At 40.4% G+C, this 23510-nt stretch overlaps 1 protein-coding gene across 1 annotated transcript in view; it reads right to left on the bottom strand.

The window, feature by feature from the left end:
* SEC14L1 (SEC14 like lipid binding 1) overlaps nt 1-23510 on the bottom strand; it is a 44534-nt gene that overhangs the window by 9341 nt on the left and 11683 nt on the right. The window contains exons 3-10 of the mRNA XM_068654539.1: nt 10082-10231; nt 9860-9991; nt 7742-7870; nt 7253-7487; nt 6426-6535; nt 5453-5642; nt 2467-2555; nt 1315-1385 (exon numbers count right to left, since the gene is read on the bottom strand). Coding sequence (XP_068510640.1) covers nt 1315-1385; nt 2467-2555; nt 5453-5642; nt 6426-6535; nt 7253-7487; nt 7742-7870; nt 9860-9991; nt 10082-10231 — 1106 coding nt within the window. The remainder of the gene's footprint in view (nt 1-1314; nt 1386-2466; nt 2556-5452; nt 5643-6425; nt 6536-7252; nt 7488-7741; nt 7871-9859; nt 9992-10081; nt 10232-23510) is intronic.

The raw sequence follows: 23510 nt of genomic DNA, 5'->3' as shown, positions 1-23510 counted from the left end.
CCATTGCTTTTACTGGGAAATCAACTAAGTGGCTGTGCTGCTACAACATAATCTAACATTCCGGGTGTTGATTTCCTACTAAGACAGTACAGTAAGAGTGCTATTACAACTCAAAGCTAATTCTGTTATCAGATCTCAGGATGGGCAGCTTTTTCCATAGGAACAGATGTGTTCTTAAAACTAACTATCGAGATTCAGCATATGCTCTAGTTATTTTCTAAGCTCCATCTCACCCTGGGCATGGACTCAAGATTTACAGCTGTGCTGCACCAGACAGTATCCACAAAATGATGCACAAGATTCCTATGAAACAGCAAGCACTTCTTCGTTTCACTTTAAATGTTTAATATGTAGTCCTTCAGGACTGCTTCTAGAAATGAAGATTCAGTAGACAGCACAAGTCCACAGTCATACACATGAAACCTACCTCTTGGATTCTATTTCTCACTGGGAGCTAGCACAGCAAGTTCTTTAGCAAGAAAAGATAAGCAGACATACCATGCATCCCTGAACCTTTACAGATTAAGGGAGGGAGTCAGAAATTGAAAAGAGTTCAAGAAACACAGTTTCATTTCAGAGCCAAGTCCTGCATTCATTCCACACCCTTAAATCCACTTTGCAGTTACTGCTCTCCTAAGTGACCCCTAAAATGACTTAAAGATGGGATAGCAAGCCATTTTTGGCTCAACTTTACATGAAGTCATGCAAGCATGTGGAAAACTAAATTGCAGGTTTCACTGGAGCCTCACAACCTTACCTTGATCAATAGTTGAATAACTGCATATAATGAATCGTGGCTGACAGAAGAATGCAAACAAGAATTGAGAGTAATGATCCTTGGTATGGACCATGGCTCAAAAAGTGACATGAAAACAATACCTGAAACTACTGGAAAGGTTACACTGTGATATTATCACAGCCTGACCTTACTGGCAGCCTGTACCAACATCTGGCTATAAAATTCCCCAGAATTAGAGATGGGGAGTGGGCTGCATTGCTTTGCAGACTTCCAACAGCGTGCAGAAGCAGAATATTCCATGTAGCACCATTATGGGCATGACTGCTGGAGCAAGTATTGTGTTTCCCTCAGGCCTGACCATGCCAATTCACTCAAGTGGTAATTGGCGTAGGTCTCAGTTAACTCTAACTGTGCTTATATATGTATGTGAGACACAGAGCCTACCCTTTGCTTGGTCTATTTAATAAACTGGCCTCAACAGGGTGATATTGCACGATGTTTTGTCCTGTCCACCCCCTACCCTCCCACCACTGTGACCTGGTAATCCCTGAAGAGATCTAATTGATGTATTTTACCTTATTGGTCTGCCAAATACTTTTGTGTTCTCTTCACATCGCCTCAGTCCTTCTTCATTTATAGAAAGAACCTGTCCAAGAAAATATGCTGTTTAGAGAAGAGCCTAAAACTCAGTAGGTAGGATAAGGAAAAAAACGTTCTTAACCAAAGTCTAATTAAAACTACAAGCTCAAAGTGAAAAAAGTATTACGAGAGACTTACAACAACTGATTTTCAGAAAGATTACACAGAATAAAAACCAAAAAAATCAAAAAAATTGCTGATCCTACTTGAATACTTCAGCAAAGAGCTCTATCTGATAACGTGGCATCAGCTTTTTCCAAAGAATAAACTAGAAATCACTGTATTTAGCCCATCGGTTGATCTTGCTGAGAAATAAATATGTCTTTCCTTAAAACCTGGAACATGTAAACAAGATCCTCTTGAAAAGTGAGACCCAGGAATGATACAGACAAGAAACCTCCCTAAGCTTCTGTCCCTTTAAGCTTTGGTTTCCTATTTACTCAGAAATTAAAGCCCCTTTCAGCCATAGAAAGTAACCTTGAAACAAAACTAGGGCAAACAAATAAAACTTAATATGTGCCTCGAAAAGCTACTGGAAGAGAAAAAGTAGAATTCAACCCCTGCTTCTAGTAGTTACTACGGCCATGACTGTCATTACTTGGAGGAAAAAAATATTATTGAAAACCTGGAATTCTGCCAGCTTTCTGCCTGGAAACTGAGCAGATCCACAATAACAGTCTGAGCGCTGCCTTCAGAGAAGGCAACACTGCAAGGAAGTACTTTTTCTTTAAAAATAAGTTATCTTTATCCTTGGTACATAGGCTTGAAAAATCTGAACATGGCACTTTCTCTTCTGCACAAATGCAGAGACTTAAGTTCAAAGCAGTGCACAAACTGCAGAAGAATCTGTGAAAATGCTAACCAACAACTACAGGAGCTGCCAAGAACTACGCCTTTCCGCCATCGGTTTGCAGTTGGAAAGAATGCAGAAGACCAGCTACCAGGAGCTTTCAGATGTATTCAAACCGAAAACAGACGGCCAGAGAGTACATCAAAATATCCAGTGTGATGAATGTTCTGGCAGAGAAGGAAGTTTCTAAATGAAAATATCACATTGTTAGCAACTTGCTGGCTCCAAAAACACTTACGTATCGAAGCAAGGCCTCTTCCCCAAGAGCTCGCACTAAGCCTTTGGTATCCATCTGTCCCAATCTCAGCACATACAGCGGGCGACCATCTGAATAACAAGAAAAAAAAATCAACATAACCTTTATTTTTACAATAATAAATAAAATTGAGTGAATTACCTTTATGCTAAAAATCCAAATGGAAACAAATTATAGTCAGTTCAAATTCTGCTGCACAGGTGAAAGAGGGAGTAACTGGAACAGATGGCAATACATTCTTTACCCTGTCCACCTACAGCACAAGATTACCTGTATGTGAACTGCAAAGGTTTAATGGAGACATCTTGATGCAAAAATAGCTACCCTATCTACAAGGAAAGTCCAAAGGACTTCAACAAGTACAGTTATAGATCTCAGTACATACAATTAAAGACACAGGTCTATGTTTACCTTCCAGCACAGCTAAGATAAAAGAACAACTTTAGCCTATTAGCGTAACTAAAGAGTTGCAACAAATGATGAAAGCCTTCTATCACACATGACAGCACAACAGGATAGCTTACAGGACCCTTTTTGGGCAAGTAGCTACACTAAGTGCTGCGAATTAATGAAACAGTGTTAACCCCAGACTTGCTTTCTGCAGTATTTGCTGAAGTCACACCTTTCAGCTATGTCATTGCATATTATGCGGAACTGGCACTCAGCCTACAGCCTCACTCATGCAGTTTAAGTCTGGTGAGAACAGACTCTGCTCCAGATACTGGCTTCAGATGACCCTCTGCATTCAAAGACTTGCCTTTCCACAGTACTCTTGCCACACACCAGGGTATCGTGATACTGACCCAGGATACAAAGGCATTAAGCTTAACAACTGCGCTAGGTGAATTTGGGAACAAAAGCTTGCATTTCTGGTTCTTCATAATAGAAGCTAGTTGTCTGAAATAGTTTCCATCCTCCTCCCAAAGCTGTGATGTATTTGTTAAGCATTTGCTCCACCTGTTACAGCACACAAGCTAAATAATCATAATCTTATAAAACTTAATATGCTAAAACATACAAAAAAAATAAATGTTTTCTGCAGTTCTGATGTCTGTTTAGCTTCACTTCCCTCCAAGAACTGCAAAGAGAAATAGCAAATTATCCTCAAGTCCTTTGGGAGACAAGGAGAGAAACTATCGGGATGCACTATTTAAAAATTAAAAAAGATTTGCAGAGTCAAACAAGGTTATTTATTTTGCAAGGACACTACCCTCATGCAAGTTCACGGAGTCTTTTGTATTTTATCAGATGGTCTAAAAGACAATATTATTTTAACATCAGCTCACTCTTATCTTGGAATGTATTGTTTAGTGTCTGAAACACTGAACAAAAAGTGCTATTAAACTTCATTGCGGGTCTCCCTCCCTCACAGATGCACACGCATGCAAAGCCAAATAGTTCATTAACCCTCCTCCACTCAAATGACACATGAAGGAAAGTCTCAATTGACAGTGCTACATTTTCACTGTATATTTTATATTTCATTTGAGCTTTGTGATTTAAAATAAGCATTTGACTGAAGCACTCTTGACAAACTAAAAGCCGCTCAGATATAAAGAAAACCATGCTAGCTGCAAACCAAAATAACAACTTTTATTCTTCTGCATTAACAGCTCATTTGAGACAGCATGCTTTATACCACTGCTGCCTTTGCTTTAGTGCTAAAATCTATACAGAACTCAGCCAGCTTCAGTTTGGCAGATTTTGCTTATGTGGGAGGAAAGAAGCTTATGAAAGGAGCAATACTGGAATAGAGGGTTTAAAAAAAGAACCTACCCACTGCAAAAATTTAAATTATAGAGAATTGTTCGGTTTTGAAATTCTCTGTTTCCACTAGTGACAACTGCTATACTTGAGGGCATGGCACAGAAGAGACCTAAGGAACTGTGGGGGAAGAGAGGGGCACATGAAGCTCACGATAAGACTGAAGAACTTCCCAGAAAAACATTAAATTATTTTCTGTTGCATTCTACACCCTTCTACTCACTGGCAGGAACCTGCTATGTGCTACTGACAGAAATCGTCTTTGGAAAGTAAGGAAAAGGAACAGACAGAAAGGGAGAAAGTATTCACAATCCTTTTCCCTACAGTCTTTACAATCATATTGTTATTTTCCACTTTCTCAGTCAAACCCAGCAACAGGAAGAGCCATTCAAGCATTACAGCAATTAAACTTCTGCTGTGCCCCCCCGTCTCCTGGCCACTAGCGCAGCCAGCTTCCTGTCCTCTCCTTGTAACAGGAAGAGCTCGCAGAAACAATGGTGCCTGGTGGGGAAAGGACTAAATCAGAACACAGATAGCTCACAGTAAGAGACCATTTCCGTATCTAAAGAGCCCAGCTAGCCTCAAGCAATGAATTCCAAAATGGTTCATTTCTGTGCATGTATTAGCAACAAGACCAGTGCACGATAAAGCAAGCTGAGGGAGGGGGACGTATCAGGCACATATCCACGGTTTAAAGATCTGGCCATGCCTCACCATATGAAGTGAATTTAACTAAAACTTCTTCCCTTCTTAAATAAACCTGCTCTATTTGGTCTTTCAGCACTTCTTTTCATTAAGCTGATTGTAATGACAAATAAGTATTCACTTATGACATCTGCAGACTTATCCAACTTATTTACACTTATTTACAAACATCTTTTAATCACTGGAAGAGAAGAGTCAGTATTTGCATAACACCCTTCTAAGCATCTCAGAGCAGTATAGAAGTGTGATTTTTTAAAGCTACTGGCATAGCAGAGCTCGTCACAGAGTTAAATATGGTGCTATTTGTCAGACAGATTAGGACCTAAAAGTATGCTGCCACCAACTAACGAGCTGGCAACATCAATTTTAATGTGTTTAGTACATAATAACTGAGAAGTTCTACCCAGCTTTCTAGCCAGCTCCAGCTAACAGAGGAACAACCATCACCTTTAATTCAGAACACGAAAAGGCTGTTCAATATCCACAGGATAGAGCATACCTTTGTCATGGTGATGCCAGCCTCCTGCATAGTAATCCTGGAGTACTTGAGGAGGATTCCAAGTGTCTAAAATATAGTCTACCTGGTGCTGCTTGCGCCATGTCAAGGACTGGCAAAGGATCTCTCTTGCTTTATCAATGTTGAAGTCCCGGGCACGCAGGAATCTTAAAATGTGCTCATCCTTTGGGATCTATTAAAAACAAAAATGAAACAAAAACAAACAAACAATGCAACTTTGTATTCAAGGTTTGAAACAAGGTGAAAAGAATGAATAATAAAAGCTGACAAAGGTGCAGCCTAGTGCCAATAAAGAGGATGGTATACAACACTGGAAGTTACTCAGGAAAGTCAGTCCTTTTTGCAAAAAAAACAAAAACCCTGTCACATATTGCAACTACCTTCATTTGAGGGATATAAAGACTACAAGAACTCTAACAATGATTTACACTTGTATGACCATAGTAATTCAGTCCAATTTAAATGAATTTAGCGATGAAACACAGACTGTGTTTCATTGCTATGTAACAGGAAGGCCTGGAAACTGAAACACATGCTCAAATCACAAGCCACTGGAAAACCCTTAGACTTGCTCTTCGTGTTTTAACAGACCACATTGCTTCCTTTGCACATATAGATATAAGAATATGTTTGAACAAAACAAACAGAAGTAAAAATAAGGTTGTTCTAGAATGAGGAAGACCTGTAAAACTGATGGTATTCCCCTTTGCTGGATTACTGGCAGTCTAGGAGGCAGTCACGCTAATCATTTAAGCACCTCAGCATGCAAAGTCAGATGGACAGTAGCAATAAAATTCAATTACCACTGTAAAAACTTAATTTAGGTACTTTGTTTTGAGTTTGGAGGGCTACTTACCACAACTAGTTAGCCACGTCAGGTTTGGCATGATGTTTTATGAGGTCCACCTTGCATCTCATGTACTGAGAGAGACACAAGAGACCAACAGTAGCTTACCTTGCCCTTGTGTGTCTCCTGAAGCCACTGTCTCAGCCGAATGAGGCAGCTTTCCTGCATTGGGGTCAAGTCACCCAGATACCGCTTGATGTAGTCTGCATCTAGCTTGTCTAAAAGGAGATGTACATGTGATTAGAGTGGTCCTGAAGTGACCGTGTCAAAGCAGCAAATGATTTTATATGCTGATATCTGAGGCAGAGAAGTTCTGTGCAGAGCTGAATAAGGTTTCTTTGAATCATTGAAAAGATGAGCAAAGGAACCTCCACAGTTATCTTAACCTGAAACTAGGAAGATTAATTTTCCTTCTGCAACTAAGAAAGGAGTAAAACCAGACATTTACAAAAGTGTTTTCATGTTATATTCAGATTTGTCTGTTCACAGCAAGTATAGGGCATGCTTCTTCTGGAAATACTTAAAGAAGCTTTGACCTAAACCTTCCAGTACAAGAATTCTTCCAAATTCCCTTACAGGGAAAAGAAGGTAACATCAGAAGACTGTGGCCAGGGAAGCTTCAGCCTTTCCCTCCCCGTTATTGGCATAGTTACACCCATCCCTGAGTTTCTGGGCAAGAAATAAGCTACTGATTTGCAGCCTAATGAACAGCAAAGAGAAAAGTTTCTCCACTCCTCTGAAGTTCACTCACTAAAAAGACCAGCTGATAGCAGCTATTCGAGCTCTCGCACAGGTCAGTGCTTTGCAAGCAATAACTTTATATGTTACCAAACAAGTAGCTGACGTGTAAGTTTTCAGCTACCCAAGAGCAGCAGCACTGCGCTGAGAGCCTCTACCGTACAAAGAATCCCACTAAGCAAGGCAAACAACCATACCATCAGGTGTTCCTGCTGTAGGCTCGGAGGGGCTGCTTGAGGTGTTGAGGATCTCCTTATTGTTCAAGCCCTCCTTTGTGGCAGAGTCTGGTATATTAATAGCAGGTGAAACTGGCCGTCTTGTGTGGGTTGTGCTGCTCTCCGATTTACATGCAACGGGGGGAGTCCAACGAGGAACAAAAGTTATTCCTTCTTCCTCCAGCTGCTTCAGGTAGTACTCGATTATTTCTTTTCCCTTTAAAAAGAAGGCTTTATTTCAGCTACTAAAAATACTCATTTAGACACTGAAATGATTAGACTGGAAACACATTTAGCAGCCAGGCATCTCTAAAGATTCCACTTCCAAATACAGACTTACACACACGTACTGCCCTAGGCTAAAGAGTAAACAGCCCAGCTTTTTGACCACAGCAGCCTGTTACTTAGCAGCAGCTACATTATCTTTTGGTAACTTAGAGCCAGGCACTTCCTTCCCAACTGCAAGCTCACCTTTTTAATATTGCTGGTGTACTGCTTCATGGCAATCTTTTCCACTGTGCTTTCAAAACCAAAAAAAGATTTTATATCCAGACTTGCTGACTGTTCAAAACAGGTCCAGTCTTCATTGTCTGGATGAACCTATTAGTTAAAAGGAGATCATACAACCTTGTTATCTATTTGGCATTCTTTTTCCTCAAAATATTTGAAATGACTGTCTCCTCTTTTTCAGATTCATATAATCAAACACACACAAGAAGAATTTGCAGTCTTTTGCTTCATTTGCAAAACACAGATCGGAAAAGCCAACACTAAAGAACACAAAGTTGAGAAGCCCTCCTGTAGTCCCATGGCTAGCACAGCACATTGTCTTAACAAGCAAGGGGAGCGTTGGAAAATACTAGTGCACAAGGGACTCACACATTTACACAATTAACAGTATCTCACTGTAGATACGGGCTGCAACTGTAGTGTATCAGTGAAACAGTAAATATTCTGCAGTGAACTTTCTGCTTCTGCAGGTTGGACTGATAGAGCAAGGCCAGCTAGCTTCAAGACTGCAGAGAGTACAGTGTACACATTCCCCAGCACTGCAGTCTAGACATGTTTGCAACAGACATACCACAACAGGTCGTTCCCTCTTTAACTTAAGTACCTCAGTATTTTGTAGACAGGAGAATGTTTTACTTTGCTCTGCTGTGACAATGCTACAGAAGGACTGTAAACTTCTCATTTGTTTCACAGCTGAATAAACTATCAGGGAGGCCTTTGCTACTTTCTTGCCTTTTTAAGTTTAGAGGACTCCCAACTTTCTTCATAACTTACATAGCAATCCAGTCTGGGCTCAGAACTCACTGTTATAAAGAAACATCATGGCATGCTGCAATTCTGAGTATGCAGCTGTCCTGGCGCCTTAAGGTTCCCCTCCACCTCACAACATGCCAGAACTGCCTAGAACGGTATTAATACTTCATAACAAGACAACTACAGGAAAAACAAAGCAAACAAACACCTCCTCTCTTTTGTTTCTTCTGCACTGGGGAACCAGAGGTACAAGAATAGCTTGTACCAACTAAATAAACACAAACCATAATAATAATGTTTAAGAATCTTTCTCTCCTTCCATTATTTTGATCAAAGTAATTTATTTTAATTAAAAAAAAAAGGATTTTTAAAAAATAATTTATCCTTTAAAAAGTTTCTGGTTTTATATTTACCTACCACTACTAGTTTCTTGATCAAGTAGAGCTAGGCCATGGAGAAGCATCATGTTTTGTACATATTTGCCACGTGCACTTTTTTGTGCCACATTTCCCCTATTTAAATGCATCTTTCGCCAAAAAATTTCAGGTGGAAGAGTATTTTTAAACATGCCTTGGAAATAATTGCAGAAATAATAATGAAAAAATAGGCTATTAGCATCAAGTCGGATTAGATTCTAGTGACCTTTCAGCCATGGTTCTGTAGACAATAGGAAACAATTTATTAGCTGCGCTAAAAAAGAATGCTACAGTGGCTACTAAGTGGGTTCCATTTGCTAGCTTGCACCTGACCTTTAAAATCCATCCAGTTTTACTTCCACGAACATGTGCTGCATCAGCCTATGGGTAAGGGCTAAGACGCTATGAAAAGCCATGACCAGAAGGTAGCAGTAAGCACACCACCAAACTCCTTTGTATCAGAAAACATCTGCACTAAAGGCCAAAAACAGCCACGATGGAAAGAGCTAGGTTAAAACACTGCTGACAACGAACATTTGAGTTGAGCAGAAGGCAAATAAGCTATGCTGAACTTTGCTTTAACAGTTCTGTCAGGGTATCATCAGCCTCGACAAGCCCCACACTGCTATTACAGACCACAGATTTGCTTAAACAGAGCTGTCAAGCACCGCAAATTATGTTGTGTTCTGCTATCTGAGAAGATGCTCAAGCAAGAGGGTGCCAAACTTGTTTCAGTTCTTCAAGCAAGCGTGTTACATTTAACACTAACAACAATTATCACTCATGGCACTGTGTTGGTTATTTTTTCTTGCAAGGCAAAAGCCAAGAACAACCCAACTTCTGTTTGAGTTTTGAAATCTAAACACTGACTTAATTCCATCTGTGGCACCATCAAGAGCCTGTTACTCACTGTGTAACAGCAGTGCTCGTTAATAATGACTCTATTAGAGAAGGTTTCATTGTAGGCTTCTATATGCAAAGTCCTTTCTCGTCTGTTCAGTGAGTTCTTCTGGACAAAGTAGACGTAATCCACTCCTGCAATCTGAGGAGGATAACATAGATTTTGTTAAGATATAACATTCACGTGAAATAACATCCAAGAATGCAAAACAGGCACTTCAAATCTAATCACCTTTTTCAACAGTCGTGGTGCGTCTATATCCAGCTTGCAGCGCCGTTCAATGACATGGATGGCTTCATCCTCGCTCTTGTATTCGTTCACTGTGTCACTGGCTACAAACATAGGAATCAGAGGACACGTAGGAAACCTTCTTTCATAAGCCTACAAAGATGGGAAGAGAAGAAAACAAGCTATTACCACAATTAAGTCTTGAGGGTCTGTGTAGTGCTCCTTCACTGACATCACCAGCATTAGAAGGCAGCTTCAAATTTTTACACCTTTAGTAGAAGGGATCCTTCCTGGAGTCTACATTAAAATCACAGTTCACAATCACATGGTTCCAAACCAACCATTTCTTAAGAAGTTCTTAACGCAGCTCAACTCCAGTAAAGTAATTTCTAAAACAACGCATGAAACACCTCATTCCACCTCCCACCCCTTTCCCCCAAAAGGAAATTGTTCATTATGCACAATGACAATCCTCCTGTCAGGAGTAACAGGAAAATAAGACCCTCTAGTTCTAAAATACCACAAGACAAAACAATTATATGTTGGATTAAAAAAAACCCACAAGCTAATTATCGGTGTTTCACCAAGCTGTCTAGAGGGTTTTCCATACAGCTCCCAGAGGCCTAATAAAAACATTTCAAAGCCTATTTCTTAAGCTAATGGAGCTCTCAAGCTCCCTACGCAGAGTGTTCATAACGCTTTCACTGCACAGTTTATCAGCTTACAATTTTGTTCAACAACATACAGTAAGTCTTTCCAATAAAACGAGGCCATTTTATACTTTGGAAAGTTTGAAGTTTCTGTCACAATGCAAGACAGCAATAGCTGTGGCTCTAGTTAAAGAACGGAGTCATGTAAATGAGTTGATCTCCGAAGTACCTGATGCACACTGGGAAGATGGGGTTAAATCAGACACATTCAGACAGGGATAGCTAAAAATTGGGAAGTGGTAACATAGATATAAGGAAAATGGGAGTTACCCCCACTAGCAATGTTGATGAAGTTTAGTTTTAGAACTGACCATGGCTGGAGAATAAAATGTTTTTGTTTTTTTTTTCTCCTTTTCTTTCATAGTTGGTGGTATACCTCCACTTCCCTTGGGATTTTTTTGTTTTACCCCTCATGGGGACTAGTGATGTAACTAATTCTTTTAGCCTTCCTTCCAAACTGTGAATTCTTTCCTTTTTGCTATTAGTAGCAAAATCCTGTAAGACAGGTAGGATTTGCAAGGTGTCCCAACGCAGAAGAAAACTCCAGTGACAAAGTAAATCTGAGAGGAGAACATGAAACAAAATCCTTCAGAAAGAGCTAAAATATCCACTCTGTCCTTTTAAATAGTTTTAACTGCTCTTAATATAGTTGGGTTACAGCACAGGAACAGCATCAAGAGGGAGAGGGTGTGGAAGAAAATAAGCAGCAGCTGCAAGAAGTATGCAATGATAGCACTGGAAGAGAAAAGGTCTCTTAATTTTCCCTTTATAAGAATAAAAATACTTCGTTTGCTACCAGGGTTCAAATGTAGCAGTGTCGCTATGGTGACAGTGGTGCGAGGCACTAAAACAATGCCAGCTTTTTTCCCCTTCATGAATATTTTTCGAACATTTTTGCAGCATGATTGCCCTGAGTTCATGAAGCTCCTCTGTACTATGCTACAAGTACAAGCAGCGAGCACACATGAGCCTTTTTGCAAACTTCTCATTTGTGCACAGCTGGTATTGTTTAAATTAAGAATAGAAATAATTTCTGGGTTCAGAGACGAGCACAATAGAAGTGACAGAGCGTTAGTGTTCTAACACAATAGCAAGCAGTAGGGAAAAAACTTTTACAGCTCCAGGAGAAAGGGAGGATGGATCCTATTAATACTGTATGAATTTTCTTATTTGTTTTATGAGGGTCTTCTTGTTCTGGACAAAGGCTATGCATTTTACAGTTGTTCAGGAATACCTCAGCCCTCTCGATGAATTATTTGGAATACAGGCTTGTTAATCACTATTGCAACTACATTAACTGCCCTTAAATGCTGCCCTAAAGCCAAGGGGGGGGGGGCAAGGAGGGGAAATTTCCAGCAGAAGCAGAATTGAGAAGCGCTTCTGGTTTTCAGCCTTCTTTAAAATAAAATTCTGCTTTTATTCGGGGAACTTATGTTACAACAATTATCTACTTCCTTTTCAGCTTGCAAAATATCCGTAATATTACTCCTTACTTTTGAAGGTGTTTTTGTTGTTCATTTGTTTTGTTTTTTACACTTTTGTATCAGAATATCTCCCCTTCTGAGGAATCTCTACAAAAAGCCTTTGCAAGCACCATCCATAGCACATGTTGATGCATTTCTCATCTTAGTCCTCAAAAAGCTTCACAATTGCCCTGTGAACACTTTCAATAGTACCTGCTAGAAGTGTTTACTGAACTGCAAGCAAAAAAAAAAAAAAAAGCCTAATAAGAATTTGTTCTGAATGGGATGACTGAATTGAACGTGTTCAAGCTGGAAGAGAACAAAATAATTATCTGCCAAAAGTTGGCACACTCACTGCTTACAGCAAAGTACTCAAAGGTTTCAAAGAGATTAACAGCAACACAGGATTCTTTCTTTCCTAAAGAATGTGCACACATACTATTGAAAACTGTTCACAGTAAATTTTATTGGGCTCTTAAATTAGGCTGGTTTTATTCAAGTTATGTACCACTGCCATATGTTCTTGTAATGCATCATTTCTCAGCACAGCATTGTTTGAAGAAAAAGCGATTATAGTAAACTGTAGCCACATCAAAATTGTCAATCTGGTTTAAGCATAGCTGTCTCCTCCACATGTGGCAAACAGTTCTCCTTCACACTGCAGAGCAGGCAAGAAAAAGCTGCTAAAGACTACAAGATACTGAGAGAGAGGTCTTGCTTCGCCACGGACCAACAGAGCACAGGAGGAAAACCTGCTATTTAAGAATGGTACAGCAATCAATAGACCACACGGGTCAAAGCAGAGTACGTATGGCCAAAACCGTAGCTATTAAAAGAGCCTGAGAATATTCAAAAAAATCAAATCCTGCTTTTTTTCTAGAAATTGATCGTTGAATTGATTGTTCAGCATCGAGGTGTTTTGAACAAACTTTCAAGTCCAGCTTTGCTAACACAAAACAACTAAACTGCATTATCCAATATTCCTTCAGCAGTCTGATAAAGCAGAGTGTAAGATGACACCTATTCTTCTGTATAATAGGTCTCTTCACAAATAAAAATGTTAGATACTACACATCTCCTTTCAGGTTTGTATCTATTACAGTACAATTGCAATCACAAAAGCCAATTAGTTCCTCAAAAGCAGAGCAGCTGCAGTAGTACTGCTGGATGAGGTTTGAATGCAAGAGGACAATGCTGTTGACCTGGGACTAAATGTGTCTAGGAAGGATGTTGCAAGGACGGTACTTAAAATGTTATTTTATTCTGCCACATTTAAAAAAAAAAGTAGTTTAAGTGGAGATTCTGACACGTAACAAAATAAAAGCTGGTGTGCACATTCTCAAGATGGTGCTGGATATGACCTGGGAAGTCGGTGCCTCTTTCACTAGGATAGATGTGGATGCACAGACCTTTAAAAGATTTTAGCCTACAATTCTGTTGTTCCCTAATAACATACATTTAAGATTTCCCACCAGCCTTGACCATTTATGTACTCTGATTTACTAAAAGCTGGCATTGTGTATCAAGAAAAACACAGTATGGTGAAGCAGCTTGAACTTCAAATTTAATGCGCTCATTATATAAACCCCTAACTTCCTTAATGCATGTGAACAGCGAGGACATTGACAAGCATAATTTCAACCAAAATAGCACTGCATTAAAGCCTCTTCTCCAACTGCTTCCCTTAGCAACTCATGTTCGGGGTAGAGTCAAAATAACAGGATTTATTTTACTTTTATCTTTGCTAGTATTTCAGCTGTGTTTAAAGACATGAAAGCAATTCAGAAGTAAGACTATTTTAATCCCACTGCAGTCATTTCTCGTGTCCAAGGGAATTATGCTTGCTGCTGCCATCCTTAGATTGCAATCGGAGCAATACCAGGATCCTTTCAAAATACCAGCTTTAGGACTGCGTTTAGGTAGGACCCCAACCCAAGTTTCAGCAAGACCAAAGATGTTCTGCCTTTTGCCTCTCATGCCTACAACTAACAAAATTATGTTGACAATTTGAGAATGGCATGTGCCCAGATCTCTGAAAGGTCAGTCATTTATCTAAATAAGTCACCCATATAGTAAGTTCTGGCCAGATTAATATATTCAGTAGGGAATATATATTTCCTATACAAGGGCCCCAGTCTCTTGCCTTAAAGGAAAGGGACCACTCAGTTTTTCCATTAGAAGTAACTTCTACATACAGAAGAAAACAGCCTGACAAAGCTTGCAAGGGATCTTGTACTGTCCTGTTATTCTTCTAGTAGCTGAATCCTCCCAAATAAAGATGAAAATCTGCTAAAATGCAAGTAGGAATCTTAGTCATCATTCAGAAGATTAAGCACATTGAGTATTTTAATAGCTAAATTACATGAAACAAGCTGCTAGGATGCTGCATTTTTTAGTTTTCTGTTCAAAACTGCTATAAAAAGTAACCTTTTAAGAGCAGCACAACATTCTCCAAGGGAGACTCATTGTGACAACTGAATGCAGTCCTTTGCTTTTTAGTTGTGCCACACACAAACTAATTTACGCCTGCAGTACCGGACCACGCTTGGGTGCTACTTTGCAGATGCATGCCAGTGTTCACCATGCTTTTCTACCCACTGCAAGTGTTGAATTCCTGAATTATTCATAAACACACAAGAAGCAAAAAGGGTCACTCAACCACTAGCTTGACAGACTGCATTCCAGCAGCCTGAGCGTTGCTGTATATCGCTATATCCCCTTCCTTCCCCCCTGCATTAGAGCACAACAGATCAATAGGAAAAACATTGACTCCTGGGAGGCCAACCAAAAGGCTTCAAATTCTTGGCAGCTGCATTTGGAAAGAAACAACTCTGGATTAACTCTCACAAATCAGCAACTACCTTCTCAGCTCTCATATATTGCTGTTCACCTCTTCAAAATAAAGATCAAAGTTTAAAAATCATTACACCTCTACGAAGGAGCTCGCATCTCAGTGCTAGTGCATCTCATGCACGCTAGTTGCTGTGTTATCAACTGGAGGTGGGTGGGAGAAAGCAGATGGCTAGAGAGGATATACCTCAGAAAGCACCAGAAATAGTCTCTGGAGAAAGTAGTATTCCCAGTCACGGGAAAAGAAAGCAAACTGGACTGCAATTTGGGAAACAAATTCTTTAATGTAGGAGTAGTCAGCTCTTTAGAAAGGAACACTTTGGTGAAGCAAATTCTGGAAGGACAAACAGACCTCAAAATTCCCTGCTACGAGCCAAGACCCTGCTATCAGGCAAGGAGCACAGCTAAACTTCACTTTTCTGCAGTCAGCTCTCCGCATCAGCATGGCTTTCCACACCAGCTGCCTGTTCAGAAATAGGCTTAAGTGTTTCTTTCCCCTCTGCACTCTATTTTCAGTTCATTAATTGCTCTAATTTCCAAAGAGAAGTTATTTTCTTATTTCTGCAGAACAAAGGCTGCTTGGCAGTGACTCAGTTCTAAGAACTCTCTTTATCTGGAAAAGACCAAGGCAGCTTTAGTTACACGAGATTACAAACGAGGCTTATATGGGACTACAGACAATGAGCATGAAAGAAGCAGATTCAGACCGATGAATGAATTACTGGGCATCATCTGACACAGAAGTGATCTATACGCAGGTTTCTAGTCCTTGACACAGATGAGGTGGTTTGACCAACCTTATTTTTCACTTGTTTGCAAATCTTGGCCCAGCCTTTGCCATCAATAGATGAAATCCGGATTTCCAACTCAGGTTGGAAATGAGGAGACATTTCTTCTCAGAAAGAGAAGTCAGGCGTTGGTACAGGTTGCCCAGGGAGGTGGTGGAGGCACTGTCCCTGGGAGTGTTCAAGGAAAGGTTGGACATGGTGCCTGGGGACATGGTTAGGTGGGTGACACTGGTGGTAGGGGAATGGTTGGACCAGATGGTCTTGGAGGGCTTTTCTGACCTTAATGAGTCTATGACTGATCAGATTTTTAATACTGGGAACATGACCCACAGCACAACTGGTATTTGTAAGAGCAGGTACTAGATGCAACAGACCTTTCCCTGCTACTTTTCTTAACAGTGTAGAGAAGAAACACTGACTTACTTTACAAGTAGGGGAAAAAAAGTTTAGGCCTTCTATTGCAAATTCTGCTAAGGAAAGTTTTTAGAAGGTTCAAATTAGGATCGTAATGCAATATGCTCTTCAAGAGCTTCTACAGGAAGATTCACCAGTGGTTAAGCTGCCAGCTATCACAACAGTACTAGGAAAAAAATGCTTGCATAACCACTTATCACTGAACTAGATTTAAGCAATGAAGACGTACATCAGGAAATACTTCGTATGTGAACCCTTTGTTTGAATTCAGATAATCCTTCACCTGAATGAGAGATAAAGATTTCTAAAATCTAGAACACTGAAGTAGTTAGCAAGCATCCATTACAAAAGGTCTTGTGTTCCATTTTGTTTTGTTAAAAAGAAACCCAAGACTCAACATTTGTGTATACCTTCATTTTAATGTATGAATTTTGGAAGGAAAAAAATCTTCCACTCTGGAGAAAAGAATTTCACTGAAGAGACAAAACTCCAGCCTTTACAAACTGAGCTATACTTGAGGAGGGTGTGAATAGCAGAGAAGAACTGGCAGAACATTCAATCCGACAGCCTCGCAGATGGCTGAGGGGACAGCTGTATCACACGGCGGGATGTATGCTGGTGAAGCTCTTCAAGTGAGAACTGGCTGATATTCACCTGGCTACTCACCAAAAGCAAGTAGCTGAGTAGCCCCTTACCCTGAACTCCAGGAAAAGTAACTGCACTACAACTCCTCCTACCCAGCACGCTTCAAGCTTGCAACCGCATCTGGTCCTCACTTTGGTCATCTTCTATTCTCCCTCCGTTGCAGTCCAAAAGCATTTCGCCCTGGTGTTGCACAATGACCTCGGGAGCAGGAATGCTGTATTCACCTTCTGGTCCCTGGCACGAGATGAAACTTGGCCTTTAAGTATTAATGAGAGCTATTAAGTATATCCAAGATAAAATAAATAACCCATCCATAAGTTACACAGAAAAATCAATAATACAAGTCAACAGCAGTAAGACAAGAATTCTGCTTCATTTTAGAGGCTAAAGAGTTCTTGTTCATTACACAAGTGTACGAAGTGTTATTGACCTAGGACTTCCTGATTAAATGCTCATTAGTGCATTTAGATTAGAAGCTTACAGCACTCGAGCAAGCAGTACCTGTACTGTTCGCATACCCTGTACCAAAGCAAAGCATTCCCTACGTAATTCAAATACTTATGAACTATACAATGGCTTTTCAGGATTTGAAGTTTTATTTTTTTTTTTAAAGTTTAGACTATACAAGTACACAATTGTACCGTTTATGAGACAAGTACTAACAAGAGCCTACTCTACACAGACTGTTCACTAATTAGCCTTTAGCATAGAATTAATTTCTCAAATGGTGAGAGAAGATTGAAATATGATCCCAGATGCTCTCAGTGCCATGAGCAGAGCTTTCCGGCAGATAACTGGGAAAAAAGTTATCACTGGTTTGAGAACTCACTGCAGCACGATATTCAGATTCCTATGAAACTGAATAGGAAACTCACTGTGCTATACTGTTCGACAGATGCCCGTAAAGCCTTCAAACATTTCTATACCTCACACTATTTATAATATTGCACTAAAGTGGAGTTCAGAATTACAGCCCAGATCCATTTCTCATCTTAAAAATACCAGTGGTCTCACAGACTCACATCCTGGATCGGTCACTGCTGCAGACTTCCCTGGATCCTGCGCAGATCCTGAAGTATTTGCAGATCTTGAAGTATTCGCAGTGCTTCAGACACCCACAGGCGTTAAACAACCTGTGCTCTACACAGCCCAACTGACCCCACAAACACGAAGGTCGCTACAGAAAGCATTTCATTAGCACCACCAGGGCTCCACTTGATCTTGTAGGAAGTGCTAAGATGACTTGCTGTTTGCTGTATCCTTGTCTCTAGAGCAGCATTTGGAAACAGTCAAGACAACAAACTGAGCTGCCTCAGCTCTCCTCTCCTTCAGTGGAATGGAAATTCCTGAGAAATTCTCCAGGAAACCAAGAGCTGAGGGAACTGAAACCAACTATAAGCAGAGGTGAACAAGAAAACATCTCTTTCCCTGGCATTCACCAAAGCCATTAAGTTTTCACCACTGACAGCTACTCTTGTCACTCAAGAGTTGGGTATAGAATCAAAGTTTTTATTAGGTGTACAAAAGAGTATAATCCCTAATCCACCTTGTCTTCTTTTGATGCTCTTATACTTGTTTAAAGGGGTCCTTTTGATTTATTCAAGTTTCAGTGGAAAGGATTTAAGACCCTACATTGCTATGAATGACCCACTCATAGTGTGCAAACATCTGTGTAGAAACAGGAAGGGAGGAGAAGGGAGAGTTATTCCAGTACATTTAAATTTGCACCTCAGCTTAACTATATAAAGCCTTAGGTTTCAATACTTTGTATGAAGAGAGCAGGACTCTGTCCATTTTCACATTTTGCTGTTTTAGAAGCCTGTAGTACCTTAAAGTTAAATTAAGTACCAGTCATGCTTCCTGCAGGTTTCAAATATATCCTACCCCTAGACAACATGAACAGATCCAATGAAAATCTTCTAAAATAATCCTGCAGATGTCAGAGAATAAACAATACCTACTTATTCTACTAAGAAGGTTTAAGAGGCCTGCCACATGCAAAGCAGGCAAAGACATTTGCTGCTTAAAAATCAAAAACAGCAAGAAAGCTTCTGACCTTCACATCCATTCCACAAATTCCTGAAACCAAGTTGAAAGTGTCTGAAAGCAATGAAGGCATTGTTCACGAACTTGACAAAACAAACCAGCACAGAGTAAACTCAATTTCAGTAGCTCCTCTGTAATATTAAATGAAGGGATTTGATTTAACTGGAAGCAACAATAAATTTAAAATCTCTCTGGAGTCAGACAGAAACAGCACGGAAGCTATTCCTGCGCTTTTGCTCAAATAAGATACTCTGCTTGAGACTACAAAAATCTAGAGGTAATTCTTTGTTTGCTTTCGGATCACCATCGTTCCCAACAGCACTTACCACCCGTCATACAAACACATACAGGGGATGTACACAGTGGAATCACAACCACCTTTCAGAAGAGCCCTTGTAGCCTTTCCACAAGGAACAAAGCAGTTACATGTAACAGGAGGTATCAGCGCTTATCTCAGCACAGCTCTGTAGACACAGCCCAGGGCACTTCACACCTATTTTATGTCTCTGAAGGTTTCTGCAGGGTGAAAGGAACAGCTCCACGTTAAATTTCAGGCGTAACAATAGCTTATACGCACCAGAAGCCATAAAAATTATTAGGAAACAACACTGAAATATTATAAATAAAATGGCGTTCCGCAGAGCTCGGCGTGCTGCTTACACAGCACATATCGCACACTACCCCAGATTTCTGCCAAGAGGACCTTTCATGTGGTAACACTGCTACAAAGCACTCAAGCGAGTGGAATAAACTAACACAAACAGGCATTTCTGTTCACCTCCTCAGCTCAAGCAGCATTGCCATGGTTACCACGTTGATCACCATTGCCTTTAAGTACATTCTAAATACAGACAAACACAGAGCTTGGCAGTTTAAACAGCCCTAATAACCACCCAGCAGGCTAGATCTTGGGAACTGGCTTTCAGTCTAAGGTGCAATGCACTCAAATATGTTACAGTGATGTCTGGAAACTTAGCAAGCATCCTCTTTATTGTATCTTCCAGATCATTTGTAAAAGCAGTCACAAAAACTGGACAGATCAATAAGGAATCTCATCACATCACCTGCATCAGGCTCCAAGAAGTATGTACCCATCTTAAAAAGGTTTGTCTTATGTGTGGTTGAAGTTGTTTCCTTTGAGGCCACCATGCTGGGATAGCAAGAGTCCAACTGAAATCAAAATATGCCTACTGCAAAAGCCATTAGTCACTCACAGTACACTGCTTGCAGTAAATATGCCCCTAGGAACGCGTTGCAGAGATTGATTTCTGAGAAGTTCATCCTGAACATGCGCTGACTAGATAGGATTATGTTTATTGGTATCACTTTCATTAACAGGATTTAGAACTACCTACCTTCTACTACTATTAAAAGTTACAGAAAACATCAAACCAAACCTCAGGAAGATAGAAACACATTTCAGAAAAACTCCCATTTCCTTGTAGGAATTTAAAAAGTTTACAGTTTTAGTTTGTATTCTACATGAAGAACCAGTACAGAATTCATTTTTCTAACAGCACACAAGAGCATACAAGCCAGAAAAGAAAAAGCCTTCATGGGCATCTTGTTAAAAGGATGCTCCATTTAGATAGCCCCTGCAACTGCAAATATCAATAAAACTCTGAGCTTACAACTCCGTAATACATATTCATAAAGCCTTCTTGACAAATTTGAATTATACTAAAAAAAAATATCATATATTTGCTTAAGCCTGCCTCAAACCAGAAGCAGGATAGGGCATAAAATGCAGAAAGCAGAAACAAAGTTAAGGGGCTCAGGAAGGCCTGGAGTAAGCTTCCTCTGTAGTGGATGTGTAGGCTACAGAGCAAGTGAATCAGCTTTGGCATCCAGTGTTTCCAAGCATGAATAAAGTTAGTTTAATATTTTAATATTTCATTAAAATAATTTAGACCTCATAAATAAAGCAGGAGATTCAAAACAGGCTATGAAGCAATCTTCTGGGTCAGTGGAATTTTACTGGTAATTCACCGTTGAGTTATGCAACTGCAGGAACCCACGTACGGCAGCGAGCAGAGCCTCTGCCTTCCTGCACCACAAGCAACAGCCAGACACAGAAAACCTCTGTTCTCGAGGGTGATGTGACCAGTCAAGCCACCCACACGGGCTCTTTCTGTACGGTTTAGCATTTAACCCTCTCAATACGTGCATGGATACTGTTTGATTCCCCTTCCTGCACGGCTACTATTCATTAGCTGGTCATTTTCATTGCAGAGAAGTGGTCCCACAGAGAAGCTTTACCAGCAGCATTAGAGCAGCGTGATTCTTCTGTACAGCTGTGTGGAATAAGACTGGGAGGCAACTGGCTCTTAACAACCTCAGAACCATTCTGCTACATGCAGAGACACAGTCTTCTTCCTTCTTCTACAAAATAAACATGTCAATGATTTAATGCAGCTTTATTCAAGCTTTTGGCAGTAAAGGTACACTGATTCAGCAAGCAAAAAAAAACAGTTTGGGGATAATGAATCTGACCCTGACACAAGAGCTAGCATTCTGTCTCTTATCTACTAAAAAATGACCTTTAACAACCACAGGCATGCCTCAACAGTACTTTAATTGAAGAGTGGTTTCTTTAAAACAGATACGAGTCATTTGTGGTTTGCTCGAATACATTTGCACCCCTGACACTGTGCAATACTTGCTTCTCTGTACGGGAGTCTGAACGCCCATCTTCAGAGAACAGATGGATGATTGGGGTAGGACCTAAGGAGAAACTGGATAGCCACTATGAGAAGTTAGGAGTTACACCTGCTTGCTCCAGAGATGCTCACAAGAGGATTATTCATTCTTTTCCTCCCTTCAGTAAGTCCAGAGAGCCCAGAGCACAGCGCCACTCCGCTGAACAGTGAGGCTAACAGCTTACAACTCCAATGATAGCCTCTGCACAATATTGAGACATGAATCTCTAAAACAAGAACCTAGAAAAAGAGAAGCTGGGCAAGTACAACTTCTTCCTCTAGGGAAAAAAACAAAAACAAACAAACAAAAAAAAAACCAACAAAAAAAACAGAAAACTCCAACAGGCTGCATGTAAATCAAGTAATTTTCATCCTCCTTTCCTCCGGAGGAAGCTAGGAAAGCCTGACCTCTCAGGTTAGGCTGGCTTGTGACAGGGAGACCAGTATTAAAATGTTGGTTGGAATGAAAAACAAAGAAAAACGGACACTGCTGTGGTCTAGGCTGAAGGTGGAACACCAGGGACAGACCTTACAGCCATTCTGGTGTATGTTGCTCTTTAGTATACCCCCACTATGACCACTAAGGTCGGAGTAAGAACGACATCAGATTGACTTGCAATTTCCCTTTATTTGTATTAAATGTACACGCAGAACTATTTTACACAGAAAATGAGTCTTTGCACTGCTCATGTTCCAAGCAAGACAGATGGAAATCAGTTCTGGCTCAGAAGCCACGTAGCTGTGAGCACACCACTTGGTTTGACAGAATGTGCCTTGCAATTAGAATCAGCTCCACTGGTTTCTAGGAGAGGAAACTTGGCTTCTGACCCCAGTCACACAGGACACGACTGTTTTGGTTCAAGGTTAAAGTACTCCAGAGGAGAGGCTGACCTCCAAAAAAGCATCACAGAAGAGCTGGCAAGAGGCCAGCGAAAGCTTAAATGCTTGGCGACCAACATGTGATTACTGGGGAATGTGAGCTATTCTCAAGCACTTCCCCTTTCTCTGCAACAATGGCAATATATAAACCCTTAAACAACACAGAAACATCTCTTTGAGATTAAGAGACGCATACTGAAGGACTGTAAACCATTAAAAGCTTGTCTTACTCTTGCTTGCAAATAATCATTACACATCTTACAGCAGCTGAACAACGACAACTATGTTCAGCCTTGCCAACAGGCATCTCAGAAGCGCGCGGGGTTCTGCCACGCTGATACACTGAGAGCAGATCTTGGTATTTAGTTTCTCCATTCCTTCCCAGTTAACATCATCCTGCAGGCCTGGATCCTCTGCAGTCAGTTCTGCTTTAAAATTCTACTGCAATTCTACTGTGTCCATTGAGGATCTATTTTTGGATCTGTCAAATATTCCTTGCTGATTGTTCCATGCTTAAGTCTTGCCTTTTTAAAAGCTAAAATTGGTATTCAACGCTTTTTTGGTCTTAAAAATCACAAACACTTTCAACAAGCAGTCCTATTAAAACACGTTGAACATCTGGAATGTGTTTTTCTTAAATAAAATTATTGCTGCATAGACAAAATATAATTTAATAGTGGGGGAGGAAAGGATGACTACATTGTTACAGGATAAGCTCAGAATTCCTCATTAAAGCATTAGCTGAAAGGTTAAAGACTTGTACTGCACAAAGAACAAAGTCTCCTGATCTCCATGCAGATCAACACCCCCCTTCCCTGCCGCCCCAGGAAGGCTCAGCCGAACAGGTTTGACTTCATTGTCTCAGACTGCACCCACCAGCTTTTAATTTGGCCCAGAGGCAAGCGGTCTCTAACTACTGCACCAGTGATTTCACTCTA

Source organism: Anas acuta, chromosome 18, assembly GCF_963932015.1.
Source record: "Anas acuta chromosome 18, bAnaAcu1.1, whole genome shotgun sequence".
Taxonomy (NCBI): domain Eukaryota; kingdom Metazoa; phylum Chordata; class Aves; order Anseriformes; family Anatidae; genus Anas; species Anas acuta.
The sequence above is the reverse complement of the archived record's forward strand: the minus strand, read 5'-3'. Positions and strand labels throughout refer to the sequence as shown.